This window comes from Morus notabilis, unplaced genomic scaffold (assembly GCF_000414095.1).
Source record: "Morus notabilis unplaced genomic scaffold, ASM41409v2 Scaffold264, whole genome shotgun sequence".
Classification (NCBI taxonomy): domain Eukaryota; kingdom Viridiplantae; phylum Streptophyta; class Magnoliopsida; order Rosales; family Moraceae; genus Morus; species Morus notabilis.
Genome location: NW_010368055.1, coordinates 431498 through 452563, shown reverse-complemented (window position 1 = coordinate 452563; position 21066 = coordinate 431498). Strand labels below are relative to the sequence as shown.

The 21066-nt window shown below is 36.4% G+C and overlaps 2 protein-coding genes across 2 annotated transcripts; both read left to right on the top strand.

The window, feature by feature from the left end:
• Nucleotides 1-1331: 1331 nt before the first annotated feature.
• On the top strand, nucleotides 1332-2890 carry LOC112094698. Its single transcript, XM_024176274.1, has 2 exons — nucleotides 1332-1444; nucleotides 2392-2890. Exons 1-2 carry the CDS (start codon nucleotides 1332-1334, stop codon nucleotides 2888-2890), a joined length of 612 nt encoding a protein of 203 aa, XP_024032042.1.
• An 11898-nt stretch (nucleotides 2891-14788) lies between these two features.
• On the top strand, nucleotides 14789-17522 carry LOC21403359 (probable indole-3-pyruvate monooxygenase YUCCA10). The gene is made up of 4 exons (XM_010114432.2): nucleotides 14789-15486; nucleotides 15712-15948; nucleotides 16884-17009; nucleotides 17280-17522. Exons 1-4 carry the CDS (start codon nucleotides 14845-14847, stop codon nucleotides 17499-17501), a joined length of 1227 nt encoding a protein of 408 aa, XP_010112734.1. The 5' UTR covers nucleotides 14789-14844; the 3' UTR covers nucleotides 17502-17522.
• Nucleotides 17523-21066: the final 3544 nt, after the last annotated feature.

The window sequence follows — 21066 nt, the reverse complement described above, 5'->3', positions numbered from 1 at the left end:
TGGTGTTTGTGGAAATTCGAGTGTTTATTGTAATTTGTTTTGTCTCATGTGTGCCCACACACACGTCTTCGTGGATTTTAGGAATTGATGTGGAAGACATTGGTTTTCTAAACACAAAGATTAGAGCAAGGACTGTTCGTGGTCAAAGAACTCAAGTTATCATCCGAGTCGGCTTCCAGGTATTTTTTCTGATTGAATTCTTGATATATATAAGTTAATGAGATTAATTTATTCGTGCATAAATTAATATAATCTATAGAGTATCTCAAAAGTTTTATGAAAATTTTTGTTATACACGATCCGCCTCTTCCCCGCACCACCGCGCTTCCGCATCCGGATTCGATCCGGAGACCAACAACAACCACAGTGGATGTAGCTCTGATTTTATAGAGTGAACCACTATAAAATCTCTTGTGTTCCTTATTTGTGCACATCTTTCATTAATGCACAATACACCCCTCCAACAAATTCTTACACACATTCAACACTAAGGCCGGTAATCCAACGGGAAACCCAGAGGTAACCCGACCTGTTTTTGTTGATGAGAATTCACCGTCAACAATTGGCGACTCCGCTGGGGACCGAAAGTATTTGACCCCCAACAACATAGTTAGCAAGCACGCCTCCAAGAAAGAGAATTGATGCCATCAACCGAGGCAGCCAGACGGACAAAACCGCCACCCATCCAGGGAATAACGGGATGGAAGAAGATCTACGCCCGGTCAGAAATGAAGTCCTACTCCCAGACGCGCCACGACCGGATCCTGTGCAGATGTAGGCCCAACTAACCACTCTAACCGAGCTGGTACGCGGGCTAATGACCGTGGTTGAGCGCTTGGATGGAAGGAACTCTATGCCGCCGTTAGAAGATGCCCCGAGGCTGCTGGGACCTGCCATGGCTGAAAACCCGAACCCCAGTGACCGCCCACATATCCAAGAGGGAACCGGGGACAACGAGAATCACCGGGGCCCTCCTAGGCCTCTACCTTCCCAATCTTCCGGCAGCTGTTTAAGGGCCGCCGGACTCCGGGCTCCCGAGGATTGGATACCGAGAGGCCAGGGAAATCGCGAGGTACTACCCCAGAATCTAGGGGGAAACCCACCAGGAGACTCAGGGTCAGTACAGGCGGGCGGCCAGGCAAGGGGCGTACCCAACGTTCAAGGGGCAAAGGCGTCGAGAGTAGCTGGCTCGGCCATCTCAACAGAAGAAGCGCACGCCATCATGGAACAACGTGGCAGGCCTGAAAAAGAACATAGGGCGAGTGGCTGAGGTGGTAAACGTCGACATCACACCTAGCCGCACACATGACCATCCGTTTATCACAGAAATAATGGCGCCCCCTCTCCCTGACAAATATAGGTCACCGTCGATCCCACCATATGATGGTCGAGGGGATCTCGACGATCATTTGGAGATGTACACAGGACACATGCTCTTACACGGGTATGCTGAGGAAATCATGTGCTGAGCTTTTCAGAACCATTTAACGGATTCTGCCCGAAGATGGTTTCAGACGCTGAGGCCAAATTCTATCTCAAGCTGGGATGAGTTGAAGGAAGCATTTTCCCTCCAATTCATAGGGGTTAAAAAATACGTCCCCCCGAAGCAGAATCTGACGGCGATATACCAAAAGTCGAACGAATCATTAAGGGAATGGCTTGCAAGATATGGGGAAGCTGTCGCCGCCACGATGGATATAACAGACAGAGAGGCCTTGATGGGGGCATTATCTTGCATGAAGAAAATTACCCCCTTCAAGAAATAGCTGAACCGAAAACCCCCGTCTAGCTACAAGGAATTTCTTGCGCGAGCGCAAGGGTACATCAACGCCGAAGAGGCAGACGAAAATGACCCTGAGCATAGGTCCAACAAGAATAAAGGGACCGAACGGGGGTCGACGCCAGCAAAATAGGACGGGAAGAAGCGTCGAGGTGGAGGAAGTGGAGACAAGCAGCCAGCTGCGACGACGAGCGCTCTAGAAGCCAAGAAGCCAAGACAAGAGGATACCCGTAAGCCTCGACTGTTTCAAAAGTATGATTCCTACCACGAGCTAACGGTAGGGGTCGAGGAGGTTTTCAACTAGGTCGGCCGCGGAAACCTGCTGCGCCGACCAGAACCGATGAAATCGGATCCCAGCCGAAGGAACCAAAAGAAATTCTGTAGGTTCCACGGCGATGTCGGCCACCACACCAATGATTGCGCCGACCTTAAGGATGAAATCGAGAGAGTAATCCGCGAGGGGAGGCTATAAGAGTTCAGAGCCGAACGGAGACCTCGAAACAATGGCCACGGTGGACAGAATGACGGTCGACGCCGAGAGGAAAACCAGCGCCCAAAGGACCGAGAACCCGTCGGCGTCATACGAACTGTCCTCGGCGGCCTCTATATAGGAGGAGACTCAAGGAGGTCTCAGAAGGACTACGCCCACGAGGCCAGGGGGTTTACCAGGAAAGGTTCTGGAGCGTCTCTGCTGCAAAAACCCCAAGATATAGCCACACCGACGTGGCCTTTAATGAGGACGACGCCAGCGGAGTTCACTTCCCCCACAACGACGCATTGGTGGTGGAATCCATGATTGGGAACCACACTGTGTGCCGAATCCTGGTAGACAATGGGAGTCCGGTGGACCTCCTATACTCCGACTGTTTGGAAAAAATAGGGATCCGAAAGGAACAGTTGGAAAAGACCTCCACGCCATTATACGGTTTAACCGGGGACTCCGTCATCCCTCAGGGGACTATCCGGCTGCCCATAATCGCAGGAGAGAAACCTCGACAGACTACGACAATAGCCAACTTTGTGGTAATAAAGGGAGGCTCCCAGTACAACGCTGTAATCGGGAGACCAACCCTTCAGGCGCTAAGGGCAATAACCTCCGTCTACCACTAGAAGGTCAAGTTCCCTACCCCAAACGGCGTAGGTGAAATGAAGAGCAACTAGTATGAGGCTAGGGTTGCATACTCTGATGCCCTGCGCTGATACGACCAGCCAGGGAAACAGGAAACTAGGACGGTCTATCAAAATACCGTCGAAGACATAGACCCCAGGGTTCAAGAGGAGGTCACATGGTCCCAACCCATCGAGCAATTGGTGGAAATCCAAGTTGATAAGGCGAGCCAACCAAAGTACTAAAAATAGGCTCGGACCTAGCCCCATCACTTAAGGTCGAGATCGAAAACTTCCTCAGAAAGAACTTAGATGTCTTCGCTTGGAATCATGCTGACATGGAAGGGATCGACGCCGAGGTTATATGTCACTCCCTGAACGTCGACTCCTCATATCCTCCCAAGTGCCAGAAGCGTCGACCAGTGAACCCCGAGAGGTATGAAGTGCTGAAAGAAGAGGTCAACAACAATGGGTTCATCAGGGAGGCCCATTACCCACGTTGGGTCTCAAACCCCGTTTTGGTGGTCAAGCCTAATGGAAACTGGAGAACATGCGTCGACTTCAGCGATCTCAACAAAGCCTGCCCAAAGGATGACTTTTCACTCTCTCGAATAGACCAGATGGTCGATGCCACAGCGGGACATGAGATGCTGAGTTTTATGGACGCCTACTCTGGATACAACCAGATCCCCATGCATCCAGCCGACGAGGAGCACACATCCTTCATAACCGACAGGGGCCTCTACTGCTACAAGGCGATGCCTTTCAGCCTGAAGAATGCGGGGGCTACCTACCAGAGGCTCGTGAATAAGATGTTCGCTCAACAACTCGGCAAAATAATAGAGGTCTACGTCGACGATATGCTTGTAAAAAGCGCCAGGGCCAGCCAACACGTCGACCATCTGGGTGAAATATTTGGCGTATTGAGAAAATACCACATGAAACTAAATCCCTAAAAATGTGCCTTTGGAGTTGGGTCGGGGAAATTTCTCAGTTTTATGGTCAGCAACCGAGGGATAGAAGCTAACCCTGAGAAGATTAAAGCCCTACAGGATATGCGGTCCCCAACTAAGCCAAAGGAAGTGCAAAGGTTGACAGGATGTGTCGCCGCCCTAAACAGGTTTATATCAAAAGCAACAGACAAATGCATCCCCTTCTTCGATGCTTTGAAAGGAAGCAGGCGCTTTGAGTGGACACCGCAATGTGAAGAGGCCTTCCAGAAATTGAAGGAACATTTGAGCAAGCCCCTAATTCTGTCAAAACCAAACCCCGACGAGGAGCTTAGCCTATACCTCTCCGTGTCCCAACACGTCATAAGCTCCGTACTAATAAGAGAAGAAGAAAGGGTGCAATTGCCAATCTACTACGTGAGCAAAAGGCTCCTCGACGCCGAGTCAAGATATAGCAAAATGGAACGCTTAGCCCTCGCCTTAATGGTAGCTTCAAGGAAGCTTCGGTACTATTTCTAATCCCACACAATATGGGTTCTTACAAACCACCCGTTGAGACATGCTCTATAAAAGCCCGAAACTTCCGGGCGACTTCTCAAATGGTCGGTAGAGTTTAGCCAATTCGACATTAAATATGTGCCAAAAACTGCGATCAAGGGCCAAGCGCTGGCCGATTTTCTAGCCGAGTTCTCCCATAGACCAGCTCCCGCCACACCTGAAGGAGTCGAGAATACATAATTGAAGCTCTACGTGGATGGAGCGTCGAGCGATAACGGGTCAGGAGCCGGCGTCTTGTTAATCAGCCCAGAAGGCCACAAGATTACCTCGGCAGTTCGATTTAAATTCAAGGCGTCAAACAATGAGGCAGAATACGAGGCGCTAATTGCTGGGTTGCGATTGGCCAGCCACCTAAAGATCGAGAGGCTCAGCGTCTTCAACGATTCTCAATTGGTCGTCGGGCAAGTGAAAGAAGAATACCAAGCGCGCGGCGAGAAAATGAGAGTGTACTTGAGAAAGGTAAAGGAAGAACTCGTCAAGTTTAAAAACTACGAGATACTTCATATACCACGAGCCGAAAATGTAAACGCCGACGCTCTAGCAAAGCTAGCATCTTCGAAAGATTCTGACACACTAGGGGTCATTCCCATCGAAGAATTGGAGCGGCCGACCATTGAGGAAAAAGCTAAGGCATTAATCGTCCAAATAGATGAAAATTGGATGATGCCACTTATCCAATACCTAATGGACGCACAACTGCCAAGCAATAAAGACGAAGCCAGACGGATCAGATATAGAGCTGCTAGATACTTATTGTACGATGGCTTACTTTACCGATGAGGCTACTCAACACCTCTACAGTGGTGCCTGGATGATGCCGAAGCCTAAAAGGTCCTCCAAGAAATCCATGAAGGAGTCTGCGGTAATCATACTAGGGGGCAGTCTTTAGCTCTTAAGGTTTTGAGGCAATGATACTACTGGCCCACGCTAAAAAAAGACGTTTTCTAATACGCCCGACGTTGCGATAAATGCCAGAGGTATGCCATAATTCCTCGAGCACCCCCAGAAAATTTAACCTCTATTCTCAGTCCACGGCCCTTCGCCAAATGGGGGGTTGACCTAATCGGGCCACTACACCTTGCACCTGGAGGCTTTAAGTTTGCCATCGTCGTGGTAGACTGCTACCCGAAATGGGCAGAGGCAAAGGCTTTAACTACGACCACGGAAGCAGCATGCACCAAATTCATGTGGGACAACATTGTGTGCAGGTTCGGGATTCCCCACTCAATAGTATCCGACAACAGAAAACATTTCGACAATGCCTCAACACGCAGATTTTGTGACAGTTTGGGCATTCAGAAAGACTTCTCGACACCAATCCATCAACAATCTAATGGACAAGTCGAGGCGGTCAATAAAATATTAAAGTATACCCTCAAAAAGAGACTCGACGATCTAAAAGGGAAATGGGCCGAGGAACTCCCCAAGGTCTTATGGGCATAAACACTCTTCTCCATGACGTATGGCGTCGAGGCAGTGCTCCCTGTAGAAATCGAAACGCCGACCTTAAGAACTGTCGTCCACAACGACGACGACAACACAGAAGGCATGAACGGAGAACTCGACTTGTTGGAAGAAAAGAGGCTCGACTCCCAACTACGCCTCGCCGCCTATCAGCAAAGAGCAGCACGATATTACAACAACAGAGTTCGACAAAGAAGGTTCGTCCCAAGAGACCTAGTATTAAAAAGGGTAACGCAGAGTACAAAACCCAAAAATACTGGTCCACTGGGCCCAACTTGGGAAGGGCCCTACCGCATAAGGGAATTGTTGCGTCCTGGCACCTACATTTTGGAAAGTCTCGGCGGCAAAAGAATTCAACACCCATGGAATGCAGAACAACTAAGGCTGTACTACCAATAGTGTATGTAATTCTCACGCATCCCAATTTTACATTCTTTACGAATTAAATAAATTTTGTATGTTTGCAGAAGGAAAGGAATTCACCCCTTAATAACATGTCTGCTTAAAAAACCAAGGTATATTAAACAGACATGGGGGACAAAGGTCCACGGATCACTAAAAAATGACATGACGACCCCAAGGGGTGAAATCGGCGTCAAACACTTAGCAAAAATTCTAAGGAATTTTCTAAGGCAACGATTGCAAAGCGAGGTATGAATAAAATCTGCTATCTTTATAAAAAGTACAATATTTATATGATAAATACAATATTTATCGGTCATCGGTGCCGGTGGCCGGAGACTGGTAAACACCAGATTTACAGATAAATACAATATTTACTAATTTTCAGCGTCTGCGTTGCTATTGGCGTCCATATTTAGTAAATATGGTATTTACCAGTCCGATGGAGACGGCCGATGATTGATAAATATCGTGTTTCCAGATAAGTATGATATTTATAAGTAAATACCATATTTTTTAGTTGCCGGCACCGGTTGTCAGTCATTGGTCACCAGTCGCCGGCCGGCCACATATACGGGTGACTATGGTATTTACCAATTTCGGGTGTCGACAGTCGTGGCTAATAAACACCTATTTCTGGGTAAATATGATGTTTACGAGAAAATACCATAGATCGCTAATCACTGGCATTGGTGGACCTGACCATAGGGGGAAGGAGAGAGAGGTGAGAAGGAGAAAGAGTTGAAAGGTATTTTTGAATTTTTAATAGTGTTGAGAACCTAAGATATTAAATTATACTGTTTACTACCCATTCTAAAAAATTTTGCTATAATTTACTAAGTACCCTATCAAATACTCATTCTCCTTTTTTGAGTTCTCGCATTTTTATTTTCATTTGTATTGTCCAATTCATAGTGCATTTTTTTCATAGAGAAAATTACAGAATTTACCTTTAAGAGTGTTTGTGTCTGAATATTTACTCCTCATTCTTAATTAATACCATTTTGTTAGTATAATTATTTAACTAAAAAGGTTATTAATAAATAGTAAGGGTAGAAATTTTGACCCATGTATTTTTAAGAGTATATGTCTCATTTCCCCCGCATTCTAAGAGCGGTGGTCTAGCCCTTTAGGGGTATTCGCGGTCGGTTTGGGCGGTTTTTTTTTTAGAAATCACCAACCTAAAAATAATTTTTTCTTTTAGGTGGTTTGATTTTTTTGACAAAACAAAATTAAACCAAATCACTCTTAAGTGGTTTGGGTGGTTTGAGCTTAAGACTAAAAATGTTTTCAATAATTCATAAAATTATAAAATCGTTATACCATAAAAATAAAAATAAAATTTAAGTTTACAATATAACTCAAAAATAACAAATGTATAAAAGTTTACCATTTAAAGTTTTAATACAAACCAACATAAATATGATATGATGTATTTTATAAGTTTAGAACCTTTATTATCACCAATAAAAACTAAAATAAATGTAAAAAGTATTTTAAAAATTAAAAAATTATATATATATTTGGGCGGATTATTTCTAAAAAAATTAAATTAAAAAACTAATTAAACTGTCTAATAATCTAAAAGTAATTAATAATTTAATTTGATTTGATTTGAATTAAGCAGTTTTCACAGTTTGGCGGATATTTTGAGCACGCCTGTGGCCCAGAGTAATCTTGTGAGCAAGCGCAATCTAGGATTTATGAAAGCATGTCCTTAGTCCTATACATCATCTCAGGCCAAGGTCCAGCCCATAAACATTTGCTTCTATCGATCCCCATTAAACTTGTAATACTACAATCGAGACACACGTAAATCACCATAAAAAATACGTGTATCCTGTTCATTTCGCCGATTTAAATTTAGAATTTAAGTTTTGTTACAGTAAAAAATTTTAAAAAATAGTCACATTTAATTTTTTTATTACAATAAAAAATTCTCACATAAAATCACATCTCAACTTAAATTAATGAAGTTAACGAGTCGTCTGCGACTTTTGAACTCTTATCCAAGGGCATAGGGGTACACGCCCATATAATAAGACAGATATAGGAGATATTATATGAGGTTTTTGCTTCGAGATATTATATGAGGTTAGGAATGGGTATGGGGGACTAAAGTTAGCACCCGGGGTGGGCCAGGACTGGGTGGAGGAAGCTTCCTCACCCATTTCGACCTTATGATGCACTCTTATCTTTATATGTTTGTCTATATATATATATATATATTAATTATATTATAGATATATGTCATAGTATAATGATGTTCTTTTGGTGTTCTAATGTCTTGGTATTCTTTTTTCGTTTCTTTGATTGGATTTTAAGACGGAGTTTAGATTTAATTAGTTTTGAGATTTCGATTTGCTATTGTTGGACTCTGTGAGTTTGATGTTAACAGCCTGTTTGGTACGGTGGAAAAGAGAGAGAAAAGAAAATAAAAGAATTTTAGAGAGAAAAATTGAATTTTAGATTGTTTGGTATAGAGAAAATGAAAAATGAAGGAAAATGAAAATCTATAAGGCCTACTAATTTTTAATCCTTTCAAGTTTTAATTTTGAAAAGAAAAGAGTAGGAAAAAAATTTGACAAACAAATAAAGTATAAAATAATAATTTTAACTTTTACTATTCATCATATTTTTATTTATATTAAAATATTATTATAAATTACCTTAAATTTTAACATTTTCTTTCTCTTCTATTAAACAATATAAGATAAAATCCTAATTCCACCATTTTACTTCCTTTGTTTAGGTATTTTATTTCTCCTTTTTATTTTATTTCCATCCTACCAAATATCCAAATATAGCGTAAGATTTCCGTTTGAATTCATGAGAAATTAGCGTATATCAGTATATGTTGCTAATTTTATATTAAATATAAATGGAACTTGCTTTGAATTTTGATAATGTTGCAACATCTCACAAGCTTTTAACTCATTCACGTCATCACGTGTAAATGGATATAATGGGGGTCCCAACCCGACTTCACGCTGAGTTTGGTGAGGGGTATTATATGCTGACATGGTCTTTTTAAAAACTTTTTTTTTATTTAAATAAAATTTAAATTAAGAACTTTTCTTATTTCTACAAACGATGTTGAGGCAAATGACCATTTTAAGGATTTTTTTTAATGAATAGCTAAACTTTTATAAAATTAGTAAAATGGTTGGCTTGTTATTAATTTAGTGATTAATCACTGATTGATTTTAATTTATCACTAATTAACTCAATAATTTCTTATTATTAATAAATATTAGTTAATAATTAACCAAAATCAGTTAGTAATTAATCAATTTCAATCCACAAATTACATATTCATTGATGATAAAAACTTATCGGTAAATTATAATAATAAATTAGTCAATTATTGATTGATTATTGTAGAAAAACAATTATTTTTCTAAAAGAAAAAGGGTTAACCATTTGTTTAAGAAAAAAAAAAGATAGTTAAAAAACGGTTATTTACAAATTTCTCTCTTTATAATTTGATATGTAATTACTCTCTTTATAATTTGATATGTAATTATTAATGGAAACATACTACAAAAAACTGATAGCAGCTACATATTAAAATATTATATATTCACAGAATAAAAAATGCATATCGCAGTTATATATTATGTTATTGTCTCTGACGATTAGTTAATACCACGATACTGCAATAATTGAGGTTTCCTTCAAGCTTGGAACCACCAGACATCATAATGTCGGCAAAATAACGTTTTAATCCTCTCTTTTTCGAGGGGAGTGGGGAAATCCTCTCTCTTTCTCTATTGGTAATTGCCTTTGTCTTAGGCTTGCTAATAGGGATTCCCTGCAGGGACAAGCCTCAACCCGAATGGGGTGGAGATGGGAAAAATTATTGGGGGATGAGACTAAATTTAGTTTGAACAGTAGAGATTATGAAAAATCTCTAAAATTTAACCATAAGCAAATCATCATTCTTAGTAAAATTTTTTCCATAATCTCTTTTTTTTCTTGATACTTTTATCCGTGCCATGTCTTCAGACATCTCCAACATCGACTTTTTCTTTAAAGTTAGTATTCTCTTACGGTCAAGCAGTTTGAAACTCCTCTCCCTATAGGGCTCAGAAAAGCATTTAAAAAAAGAATCCCTTGTATAAAACCTTTAATTTTGGTCTAAATTTATTATGAGTTTCTACTCTATTTTTATTTAAGTTATAATAATTTTAAAATGTATAGTCTTTAAGTTGGGAATGGGCAAGGTTGGAGATAAGAATGAAAAATCAATCCCCGCCCCGTTCTGGTCTTTCATCCCTACTTTCTAATTTATAGGTTGATCAATATTTAATTAGGATTATCACGCTATATTATATAATAAGAGATAATAATATGCACACAAAATTTTTATCACGTACATCATGAAAGTAGTTAGAGTCAAAATTGTGAGTTTTACAATTTAATTATTGTTCTGTCTCAATTTAGTTAGCCTTCTTAAGTTTAGGTTTTTTTTTTTTTTAATGAATTGTTAATATGAGTTTTAGTTTTATAATGCATCATGAGATTACTTTTTCTTAATGAATACTTTGTTTTAGAGTAGAGGAATTTAAATTCTTAACTAACTGAAGTTAAGTGTAGAATTATCGTCAAATTATATCCGTAATTATAAATTTATCTTTTTTATTATCGGTGAGAGAGAACGTCATACAATAAAGCTAAAGTTATTTTAAAAGAAATATTTAATTAATCAAAGTAGCTTTTTTTTTTTTCTCTTTTTCAAATATTGTCGCCTTCTAATAAAATAATTGATTAGTATTCAATTAAGATCGTCTTGTGCCCTACTACATAATAAATCGATCAAAAAGAGAGTACGAGGTCAGAAAGATCATGCACCTTTCCTCTTCAAGTAAAGATCTAAGTAATTATTAGCCTTTTTTTATTTATTTAGCAAAGATCCAATCAACTAATTAGCCTTTTTTATTTATTTTTTGTCATATAACTTAGTATCATGTTGTATCTTTCAATTTGATATAGTATTAGCACGTTAGTTACATGCACCAGCACGTTTTAAATTTTAGTTTAGCAAAATAGTCAATTCCACTGGAATTTTCATCTTTATCTTCACATTTTTATCCCATCCCGTTTGGTTAGAGAATTCGTTCTCTGATTCGAATCATGGTTCATGGTTCGCTACAGTATTTTTTCTCACAAAAAATACACGTAAATTGAAAATAATTCTAATCTCATGATTTTAATCCATGAACCAAACGGGCAGCCCTCATGTGACGCATTATTGCAAGTTGGATTTTTTTTTTGTTTTTTGTTTTTGTTTTTAAAAAGGACAATTCGAGTTTGAAACTGATTAGGCTTGAAACGTAAGAAAACGGCAAGTGGATGGAGGAGAAAAGAAAAAAAAATGAATAAAGACACGTGTATATGATGAACATGTGTAAGGCAAGACAAGAACTTAGTTATTCCATAAATTTCTCCAATAATGGTGCCTCTCATCACGCATAATATCTTCTGCAAGATCTGAACACCCCCCCCCCCCCCCCCCCTTTTTTTTTTCCTGAAAGAAAAAACCATATTTTCCCTTTTTTTTCTTTTGTTAATCTTTCAAGGGATATGTCATTCTTGAGATGCGAGTTTTAGATATTAGATAGTGAAACTAGATAGCAAGCCATATATTTATCAATAAACTGTTCAGTGTCGTAAATCCAGAAACCAATAGATAATGCATGTTTTCCTCAAAAAAGGAAAAAAGCAATGCATATATTTTTAATCATTGCAGTCCCATATGAAAAACATACAAAGATTAATAAGTACTGATTGCTTTTGTCATGATAAACTAGCTTCAATTTGATATTTGTTTTCTTTACAGAAAAGAAGGGTTCAGTGGGCTATTTGGCTATGATTTGCTCTACACACGTGGCAGGCTGGTCTTAATCATTTCCAGCCTCTTTGGCTTTTGTTTAACGAAATCTCCAATAATAATAATAATAATAATAATAATAAAGGTTTTTTTTTTTTTTTTTTCAATGGGATTTAGTTAAGCTTGCTGGGTCTCTTTCATCGTCATTCTCCACCAATTTCATTCACCGGCATAGCATTCGACTTGCTTCTTATACACGTGTAGTATATAGGGGGAAAAATGTGAAACATCTAGTAGATGTTAAAAGAAATTTAAAATAGTTTTTTTTCCTCGTCTGAAAAACATGTCTCTCGTTGGGAAACCACATCATTGTGTTGCTTGATAGTGCAATTAGTTGTTTATCCTGTGAAAGTAAATAGTTGTTTAGTTGATTTATGATTCAGAATTATTTTTAATTTATGTATATTTTTTATGAAAAAAAATACTATAACGAATCATGAATTATGATCTGAATTGTGACACAAATTTACTAACAGAACGCATTAAGCTTCCCTTAAAAATAATAATAATAATAAAAAGAAGATGTCGTGTGCGATAGTGTGTATGTATCTCCTCAAAAGTGTGGTGTCGTTTATTGTATAAAAATGACTCGACGTTTTTAGGTAAGTTTGTTATTCTTTTAATTCTTACGTTATTATTTTAGAAGAAATGACGTGTTTTTATTTGTAGCTAAAGTCGCTGAAACGTTTAACCGTATGCTATATGTCGTTTTCGCCTTAGATTGCTATAATTCCTTTACACAAAAGAAGTTACTGAATTACATGCTTCTGGTGTTGTTCATAAATCTACCTTATTATAAAGGCGTGAAAACACTTATCTTTGTGGCCCTGACGCGTGGCTCAAGTCAAGTTTCGTTCGCGTTTCCTTTTTTTTCCCCCCCCTTACTTTTGTACTTTAGTACTCAATAATTTTTTATTTATATACTTGGTTTTAATTATATTTCTTCTTTTTTTTTTGACTTTTTTCACAGATATTTTTAAATTCACTTCGTTAAATTATTTTTCTGCTTTAACCACCATATTTCTTCTTCGTCAAAGAAGAAAAATCATCATATTTTGAAGGAAAAAAAAATCATCATATTGTCACAAACAGAGAAAAGAAAAAAAATATATATATATAAGAAAAAGCAAAGATAAGAAAACGATAGGATGTTTTTATAAGGGAACACAGAACCCCGTCTCTTAAGTTGTGGAAACGTCTTCTACACGAGAAGACTAATTAAATCTCATGCACACATCATTTGCATTGTCAGTTCATGTCATTGGGGCCATTTGTGTTGCATTTTTATATATTATCTCCAAAACGTTCCCAAAGAAACAAATCTACACTATATTAAATAAGAGATTTTTTTGATAAGAAATCCGCGATTTTTTAACGATCAAATCATAGCATGATTATACCATAAATTTAAAATATAAAACCTTAGAATTTAATAATGATCTGATAATTCTTAATAGAGTACTTTTAAAAAAGTTAATTTGTAAGCAACAGCAAATAAAATTGTTATTGATTATATAATATTTTATAACTATTGCATACTTACGTTTAAGCTTCAGAACAGGTCTCACTGTTTAAGACCTCGTTCACTTTACGGATTTGAGTTTTTAATTTGAGTTGAGATGTGACATTTTTGAAATTTTTTTACTGTAGCAGAAAAAGTTAGATGTGACATTTTCTGAGAGTTTTTTACTGTAAAAACTTAAAATTGAAAACTCGAATCAGTGAAATAAATAAGGCCTAAGTTATTTTTTTTATTTCAAAATTGCCCTTACGTCATCCGCCATTAAGGGTTCTTGGAGCCCACAAAGTTGCCCCAGTAAACACTAACTTGGTTATCAATCAGAAAAATGAAAAACAAACACAAGTAGCTAGCTACCTTGAGAAATTTGGAGAATCATTTTTATCATATACATATATATATTTATTTATTTATTGTGCCACTAACGTTTTCTACCCCCAATTAGTAAAGTAAAAAAACAAACGACATGTCGTCACTTATCTTTTCATTTTCTCTCTGCACTTTGACACTCATTTATTTTCATGCCTTTTTCTTTCTTTTACTTCATTTCCAATGCAAGTTGTTGCAACCGTTTACTACAATTTATACCCCGCATTATCGTCGGGGGACGTCGTCTTTAGGAGCTATCATATATATACATATACATATATATATATATGTATGTATACATGAATTTTAAATGATTATGCTTTTCATGGTTGTTATTTATTAAATATAGAAAATTGATGATGTGGATTAAAATACAAAAATCAGTATTGTACATATGTAATTTTTTCACTTAAATTTATACGGAATCATGCATGATCCACAGGTCACATAATTGATATATGTAAATTAATATCAATGACCAACGAGGTAAGACTTTAATAGAATAATGTCTTAAATTTACACTACCTTTTAAAAAGTTAATTAACTCTATTTATAGTAGTTAAGTAACTCTATTTTAATAATGTCTTAATTTTACACTACTTTTTATGCCGACGTAATTCTATTGGCCAAAGAATTCTTTTAAAATAAATTATATGTAATATTGACAACTTCTCACCGCCCTTTACATATATAAATATGAAGTCATGCAATTACAAAACCAAAAAACACAAACTAAGAAACCACATTCAAAATTAAGAGAGTCGCTAATAGTATTGTATACATACAATACATCTCTCAAAAAATGAAGGAAGAAACGGTGATAATAGTCGGAGCCGGGCCCTCAGGCCTAGCAATGGCTGCTTGTCTAAGCCGTTTATCGATTCCACACATAGTTTTAGAGAGAGAAGACTGTTTTGCTTCTCTGTGGAAAAAGTATTCCTACGACCGTGTCCACTTTCACCTCAGAAAGCAGTTCTGTGAGCTTCCTCACATGCCTTTTCCTTCCGATTTCCCCCCATACTTGCCCAAAAAGTTATTCACCCAATACTTGGACGACTACGTCTCTTGCTTCAACATAGCTCCGATGTACCGGAGAGACGTTGAGTCCGCGAGATACGACGACGGTTTGGAGAAATGGGTTGTGAAAGCAAGGGTGGTTTATGGTACTACTGATAGTAATATTGATGGTGATCATCATGAGATTGAGGATTATTCTGGAAGGTTCTTGGTGGTGGCCAGTGGGGAAACCGCCAACCCTTTTGTGCCGGAGATCAAAGGCTTGAGTGGTTTTTGTGGTGATTTTCTTCATTCCACCAAGTTTAAATGTGGGGTGGAGTTTAAGGGGAAGAGAGTTTTGGTTGTTGGGTGTGGGAATTCCGGCATGGAAATTTCTTTGGATTTGGCTAACCACGGCGCTAAAACTTCCATCATTGTTCGAAGCCCGGTATGTGTGAAAATTTCACTACACGGCATGTTGAGCAAATCTTTTTTTTTTTTTTTTTTTTTGTATGTTTAAGAATAACAAAATTAGGTACTAATTATTGTAATGATTTTAGTTTTTGTTACTTGTAAATTATTTTAAATTTTTTACTATATACAAATATTATTGATAAGATTACGTTATATGTCTAACTCATCTTATTTTCATGTGTTCATAATTTATTTGTAGGTTCATGTTTTGTCAAGAGGGATGGTTTATTTGGCGTTGATTTTGTTGAAGCGTCTTCCTATTGGCGTGGTTGACTCTTTGATGGTCATGCTTAGCAAGTTGGTCTACGGGGACTTGAAAAAGTATGGCCTAAGAAGACCTACTAATGAAGGCCCCTTTTTAATGAAGGACAAATATGGGAAATACCCAGTTGTTGATGTGGGCACTTGTGAGAAGATCAAAACCGGCGAGATTCAGGTATGTCATAATTTATGTTTGGACAGGGAAAAAAGAGGAAAGAAAGTTGTTGAGGACACAAACAGATTGTGGCCATAATCCATCTAAAGACATAAACCTTCTCTTTTAGCAAAAGAAAAAAAAGGGAACTCTTGAGACATAAACAGGTAAAAACTAATATTTTAATCGTTAGATTTATTTTTTAATGATTTGATATGTAAGTGTCCATATTAAAAGTTTACTGCGCATAATACACAAAATTACTCTTATTCGTAATTAGATCGTTGAACAGCTAATCAAATGATTAAAACATCATTTCATACTGGTAAAGTGAAATAGCAGTTTTTGCTATAGATGTTACCAAAGAAAAATAAACAAAAAAAATTTTATCACCAATGATGAAAATATCATTAACACTGTGTGGCAATTCAGTACCTTATATATGTTATTGGGGAGACAACACATGTGAAACTGACCCAACACACTTTAAGAATTTAACTTGAACCAAAAGGTTAACCTATTAGGTCTTGGATCCTTCTATGTATATAAATCACTTCACATTCTCATCCACTTTCCATCACACACATGCACTTTTCTCAACATATGTCACATAACAAAATAAAACATTTTTAGCCGTATTTTTCCATATGATCTTCCATTCTATTAATTACATGATCCCTAGCCTCTTTCTAAACGTGCATATGCATGGGGCAAACTGTGCAGCCGTGCATCGCCCCGCATGTAAACGCACCTTGACCTGCCCCCACCTTGTCCCGGTTAAAACGAGACAGGGTGGAGACTATTTATCCTGCCCCATATACACTCTATATGTATAGCACTAAATATGGTATTAAGGGGAAGTTTGTATCCAAACAGATTCAATTTATTTTAATCAAATGTTTCGTCATTTCTAGATTGTACAACTCAATGGTTGGTGTTTAACTGTTTATACGCAGGTCTTGTCATCGGAAATAGAAAGCATAAAGGGCAACGACGTGTCGTTGAAGAATGGCAAGTCGCACCATTTTGACGCAATCGTTTTTTGTACTGGCTTTAAGAGGTCAACACACTTGTGGCTAAAGGTAAAGCAATCACAAATCTAGGAAACATAACATGCAAAAGTTTTCAACTAAGAAAAGAAAGATCACCAGAAAAAGAAAAGAAAAAGTATTACCTCTGGCTATGAGATTCTTTCCTTTCAAATCTTGCTACTCTTCTACATCATGAAGTTTGAAGAAATATTAAAATAAAATATCCAAAATGATGGTTTTTTTGTGACCAATTAACTAACAAAGTTTTTATTCAGAAAAAAAAAACCAAAGTTTTTGACTGCTTGGTGCATGTATATATAGGGGGATGACTATTTGTTGAATGATGATGGAATTCCTAAACCAAGTTACCCTAATCATTGGAAGGGAAAAGGGGGTTTGTACTGCGTTGGTCTGTCCAGACAAGGGTTCTATGGAGCCAAATCGGATGCTGAAAACATAGCCAATGATATCAAGTCCATTATACGTGTAACGCCCAATATTATCAAAGTTAATCAACAGGAAAAGTGTTCATCTTACTGTTAGGTTTTTTATTTTCTCTTTATTTTTTCTGGGAGCTTCTTAGTTTTCTATTTTGAGCTGTAAAATTTGTCTAAGAACTTATCTGTTCTATATATTTTTTTAATCTGATGTGATTTTAACTTAATTTAACAGTAAAAAACTGTCACTACTAACTTAGAAGAAAAACTCTTTCTTTTTTTTGGTGATTGGTGAATTTCATGGTTTGTTGTGGTGGGCATTTGTGCCTAAAAATGATCTTATGTATCCAGTTGGTGCTTTCCTATAGACATTTTTTATTGGTCTTTTTTGATAGGACCTCTTTATAATCAATAGAAGAAGTTTTTAATGGTTAAATTTAATTAAAATCAAATTAATTAAAGATGTATACTATACAAATAGTAATTCATTTTTTCTAATCTTTCCTAAAAATCCCTTATACCACCTTCATCTTTTAATATTGTCATCTTTACTGTTTCAAACAAGCACACCTGATAATAAACCATTATTTACGTATATATGTACAATAGTGCCACTCTCTCTCTCACTTTACCTACGGTCTCCCTCTTGGATCGCGAGTCATGACAACCAAGGTTCCTTTCTCCTCCTCTCTATCTCTCTCTGTTGCAACTCAATCCACGTTCTTTCTTTGTAGGATTATTTTCATAATTGTCCCTTAAATTATGTATCATATATCAAAGTGCCTTACAATATTTTAAACCGTTCAAAACACCCCTTAATGTATAACAAACGATCAAACTATTCCTTTCATCCAACTCCTACAAATTTAACAAACATGCTCACGTGGCAACTCATATTAAAATATTAAAACTAAATTAAGCTTAAAAAAAGATTAATTATTGAAAAGTAATAAACAAACTCATAATCTAATTATTAAAAGATAAAAAAGAAAAAGAAAAAAGAAAAAGAAAAACATGTTCCCCAGTTTTCCTCACAATTCACAAACCCAAAACAACAGTCTCTCGGATCTCTTTCTCCCTCTAAGATCTTCTTGATCTTTGTTCAAGAACAACCCAGAAATTATTCAACAATGAATCCGTGTTCAGCTATTTTAATTTTGATTCTTTTTGGTTTGTTTTGGAAAATCAAGGGGTGATTCCATAGCCAAATTTATGCCTCTTGCTGATCTTGTTTCTTCCTCTTTCCGTCTTTCGCAAACACCCACTTGTACAGATAAGAAACACCATGAGATCTCCTTCTCTTCTTCTTCGCAGCCAAACAAGCTTTTAATTAGTACGAATAACAAGGCCACGATGAAGTACTTTAATGTAACAAAACTACCACCACTTGCTGCGAGCCAATCCAATCCATGCAAATCGAAATCAGATTTGGGCGGGCACAGGCTTTAGAGGGCGGAGATGGGGGAAGGGGCTATTGGGCTCGATGGGCTGGCTGCAAACGACGCTGACGATTGCGAGTTTTGAGCTCAACATGACGGCGAGCTCTGCACTCCGTTGGCTGAGTTCACGACGGTTTGATTCGCACCGGTGTGGGTTCAACAAGGCTGGGTTCGAAATGGAAAGGTAGAGCAATTGCAGCCATAGAAATAGGATGATTTTCTGGGTTTAGAGTTTTCTCTCTTTTATTTTTCTTAATTTTGAGTGGAGAGTTCTTTGATTTTTTATATTAAAAAAGAAAAGAGCTCACTGATTTCCTTTTTTTTTTTGATAACGGAACTCTGATTTCTTTTGACATAAAGATAATTTGTTTAATAATTATGATTAATCTTTATAATACTTTTTATTAATTTTTAATATTCATTTATTAAATAAAAAACCTTTAAGTTCATGTCACACGCTAATAAATTCTGTTAATATTATATGCAGATATAGATAAAATATGTATTTTAAACTATTTTTTATAAATTAAAGAGTATTTTAAACTGTTTTGAAAAGTCATAAAAAAATTTAAAATAAAGTACATAATTCAAAAGCATTTGTGAAAATAATCCATATATGCCCATTACTTTTTTTTTTTTTGATACTTATAGTTATATGCCCATTACCTGTAAAGATGTTATTTACAAATTATTTATGCCCGTTATTTTTTTTTTTGTTGATACTTTTGAAAACCATTATTTACAAATCCGTCACCTTTAATTAATTTTTTACTTTTCTAAATTTTTTTCTAAATATAAAGATTATCATTTTTCCATTGTTATATATATTATATGTTTATCAGTGAAGGAAAATCTTGTACATTTGAATTTGCATTTTTTTTATGGAAAGATTATCATTTTACTCTCCCTTCCACTCCTCTATTATTATATATCCGCTTTTCCTATGATGTGATGCAAAAAATAGTAATTCAGCTAAAACGAGTATATATACAGAATAGTGAAAAAAGCTGAACAAAGAAAGGGAAGAACATTAATGACTTGTTCTTTTATACCAAAACTCAAAATCAATTTAAACTCAAATTATTATTTTATTTAAGTTTATATTCTTTTATAAAATTTGAATTTGAACTTGAGTTGTGACTAAAATCTGAGTTTAAGAGGCTGTTCTTTTGCCCTTTTTGAGTTAGGTAACTTGAGTGTAGATTTTGAATTGAGTTTGAGTTATAACTTAAGTTGAAATTGTAACTTGAGTTTGTGTTTAGTTGTGTATATTTGAGTTATGGTTTGAGATAAGAATCTTTTTGAGTTTGTGTTTGAGTGAGTCAAAACTTGAATTTATATTTAGATAATATTTTAATAAAAACTCAATGCTGATGAAAAATTTTAATAGGGTATATGGGTGAGGTTTTATTCGTCTTTTCGTTGTCAACGCATAGAAAAAAATCATCTCAATCAGAATTAAAACGAAAAAGTTATAGCATTTTTAAGAATAGAAAAAATACTGTTTATTAATTTGAGTTCGAGTTTCTGAACTTGAGTTGAAGGGGAAACTTAAACTCGAGTTTTAGTCCCAAACTCGAGTTTAAACTTAAAAAGAACATGAATTTGAATAAAGTTGTAACTTGAGTTACTTTTTTTGAGTTTTTGACTCAAGAAAGGGGCTGCTGAACAGTCCCTAAGTTTTTCCTTCAACTCAAGTTCTTAAACTCAAACTCAAGTTAATGAACAATATTTGTTCTATTCTTAAAAATATCATAACCTTTTAATTTTAATTCCGATTGAGATGCTTTTTTTTTCTATGCGTTCACAACGAAAAGATTAATAAAATCTCACCCATATACCCTATTAAAATTTTTTATGACCATTGAGTTTTTATTAAAATACTATATAAATATAAATTCAAGTTTTGACCCACCTAAACACAAATTCAAATAGATTCTTAATTCAAACCATAACTCAAATGTGCACATTCAAACACAAACTCAAATTATAATTTTAACTTAAATTATAATTTAAATTCAACTCAAGATCTACACTCAAATCATTATAACTAAAAAATGCAACCGAACAAGCTCTAAGATAGATTGATGCAAGAGGCAACGAGACAAATTGAGTTGCAGTGTTGAAGGATTTGAAACTGCATCCGAGTTTTGTTTCAACATTTGATATTGATTGTCGTCAATGATCGTTGTTTTTATTTTTATTTTTTTGTAGGAATATCATTAACGATTT

Bases quoted from the DNA above. Each gene is read 5' to 3' on its own strand.
- LOC21403359 (XM_010114432.2), top strand. From the start codon at position 14,845: ATGAAGGAAGAAACGGTGATAATAGTCGGAGCCGGGCCCTCAGGCCTA. The intron at 15,487-15,711 runs GTATGTGTGAAA...ATTTATTTGTAG, and splicing joins CCATCATTGTTCGAAGCCCG to GTTCATGTTTTGTCAAGAGG. The intron at 17,010-17,279 runs GTAAAGCAATCA...ATGTATATATAG, and splicing joins CAACACACTTGTGGCTAAAG to GGGGATGACTATTTGTTGAA.
- LOC112094698 (XM_024176274.1), top strand. From the start codon at position 1,332: ATGGCGCCCCCTCTCCCTGACAAATATAGGTCACCGTCGATCCCACCA. The intron at 1,445-2,391 runs GTATGCTGAGGA...GCCTCTATATAG, and splicing joins GGACACATGCTCTTACACGG to GAGGAGACTCAAGGAGGTCT.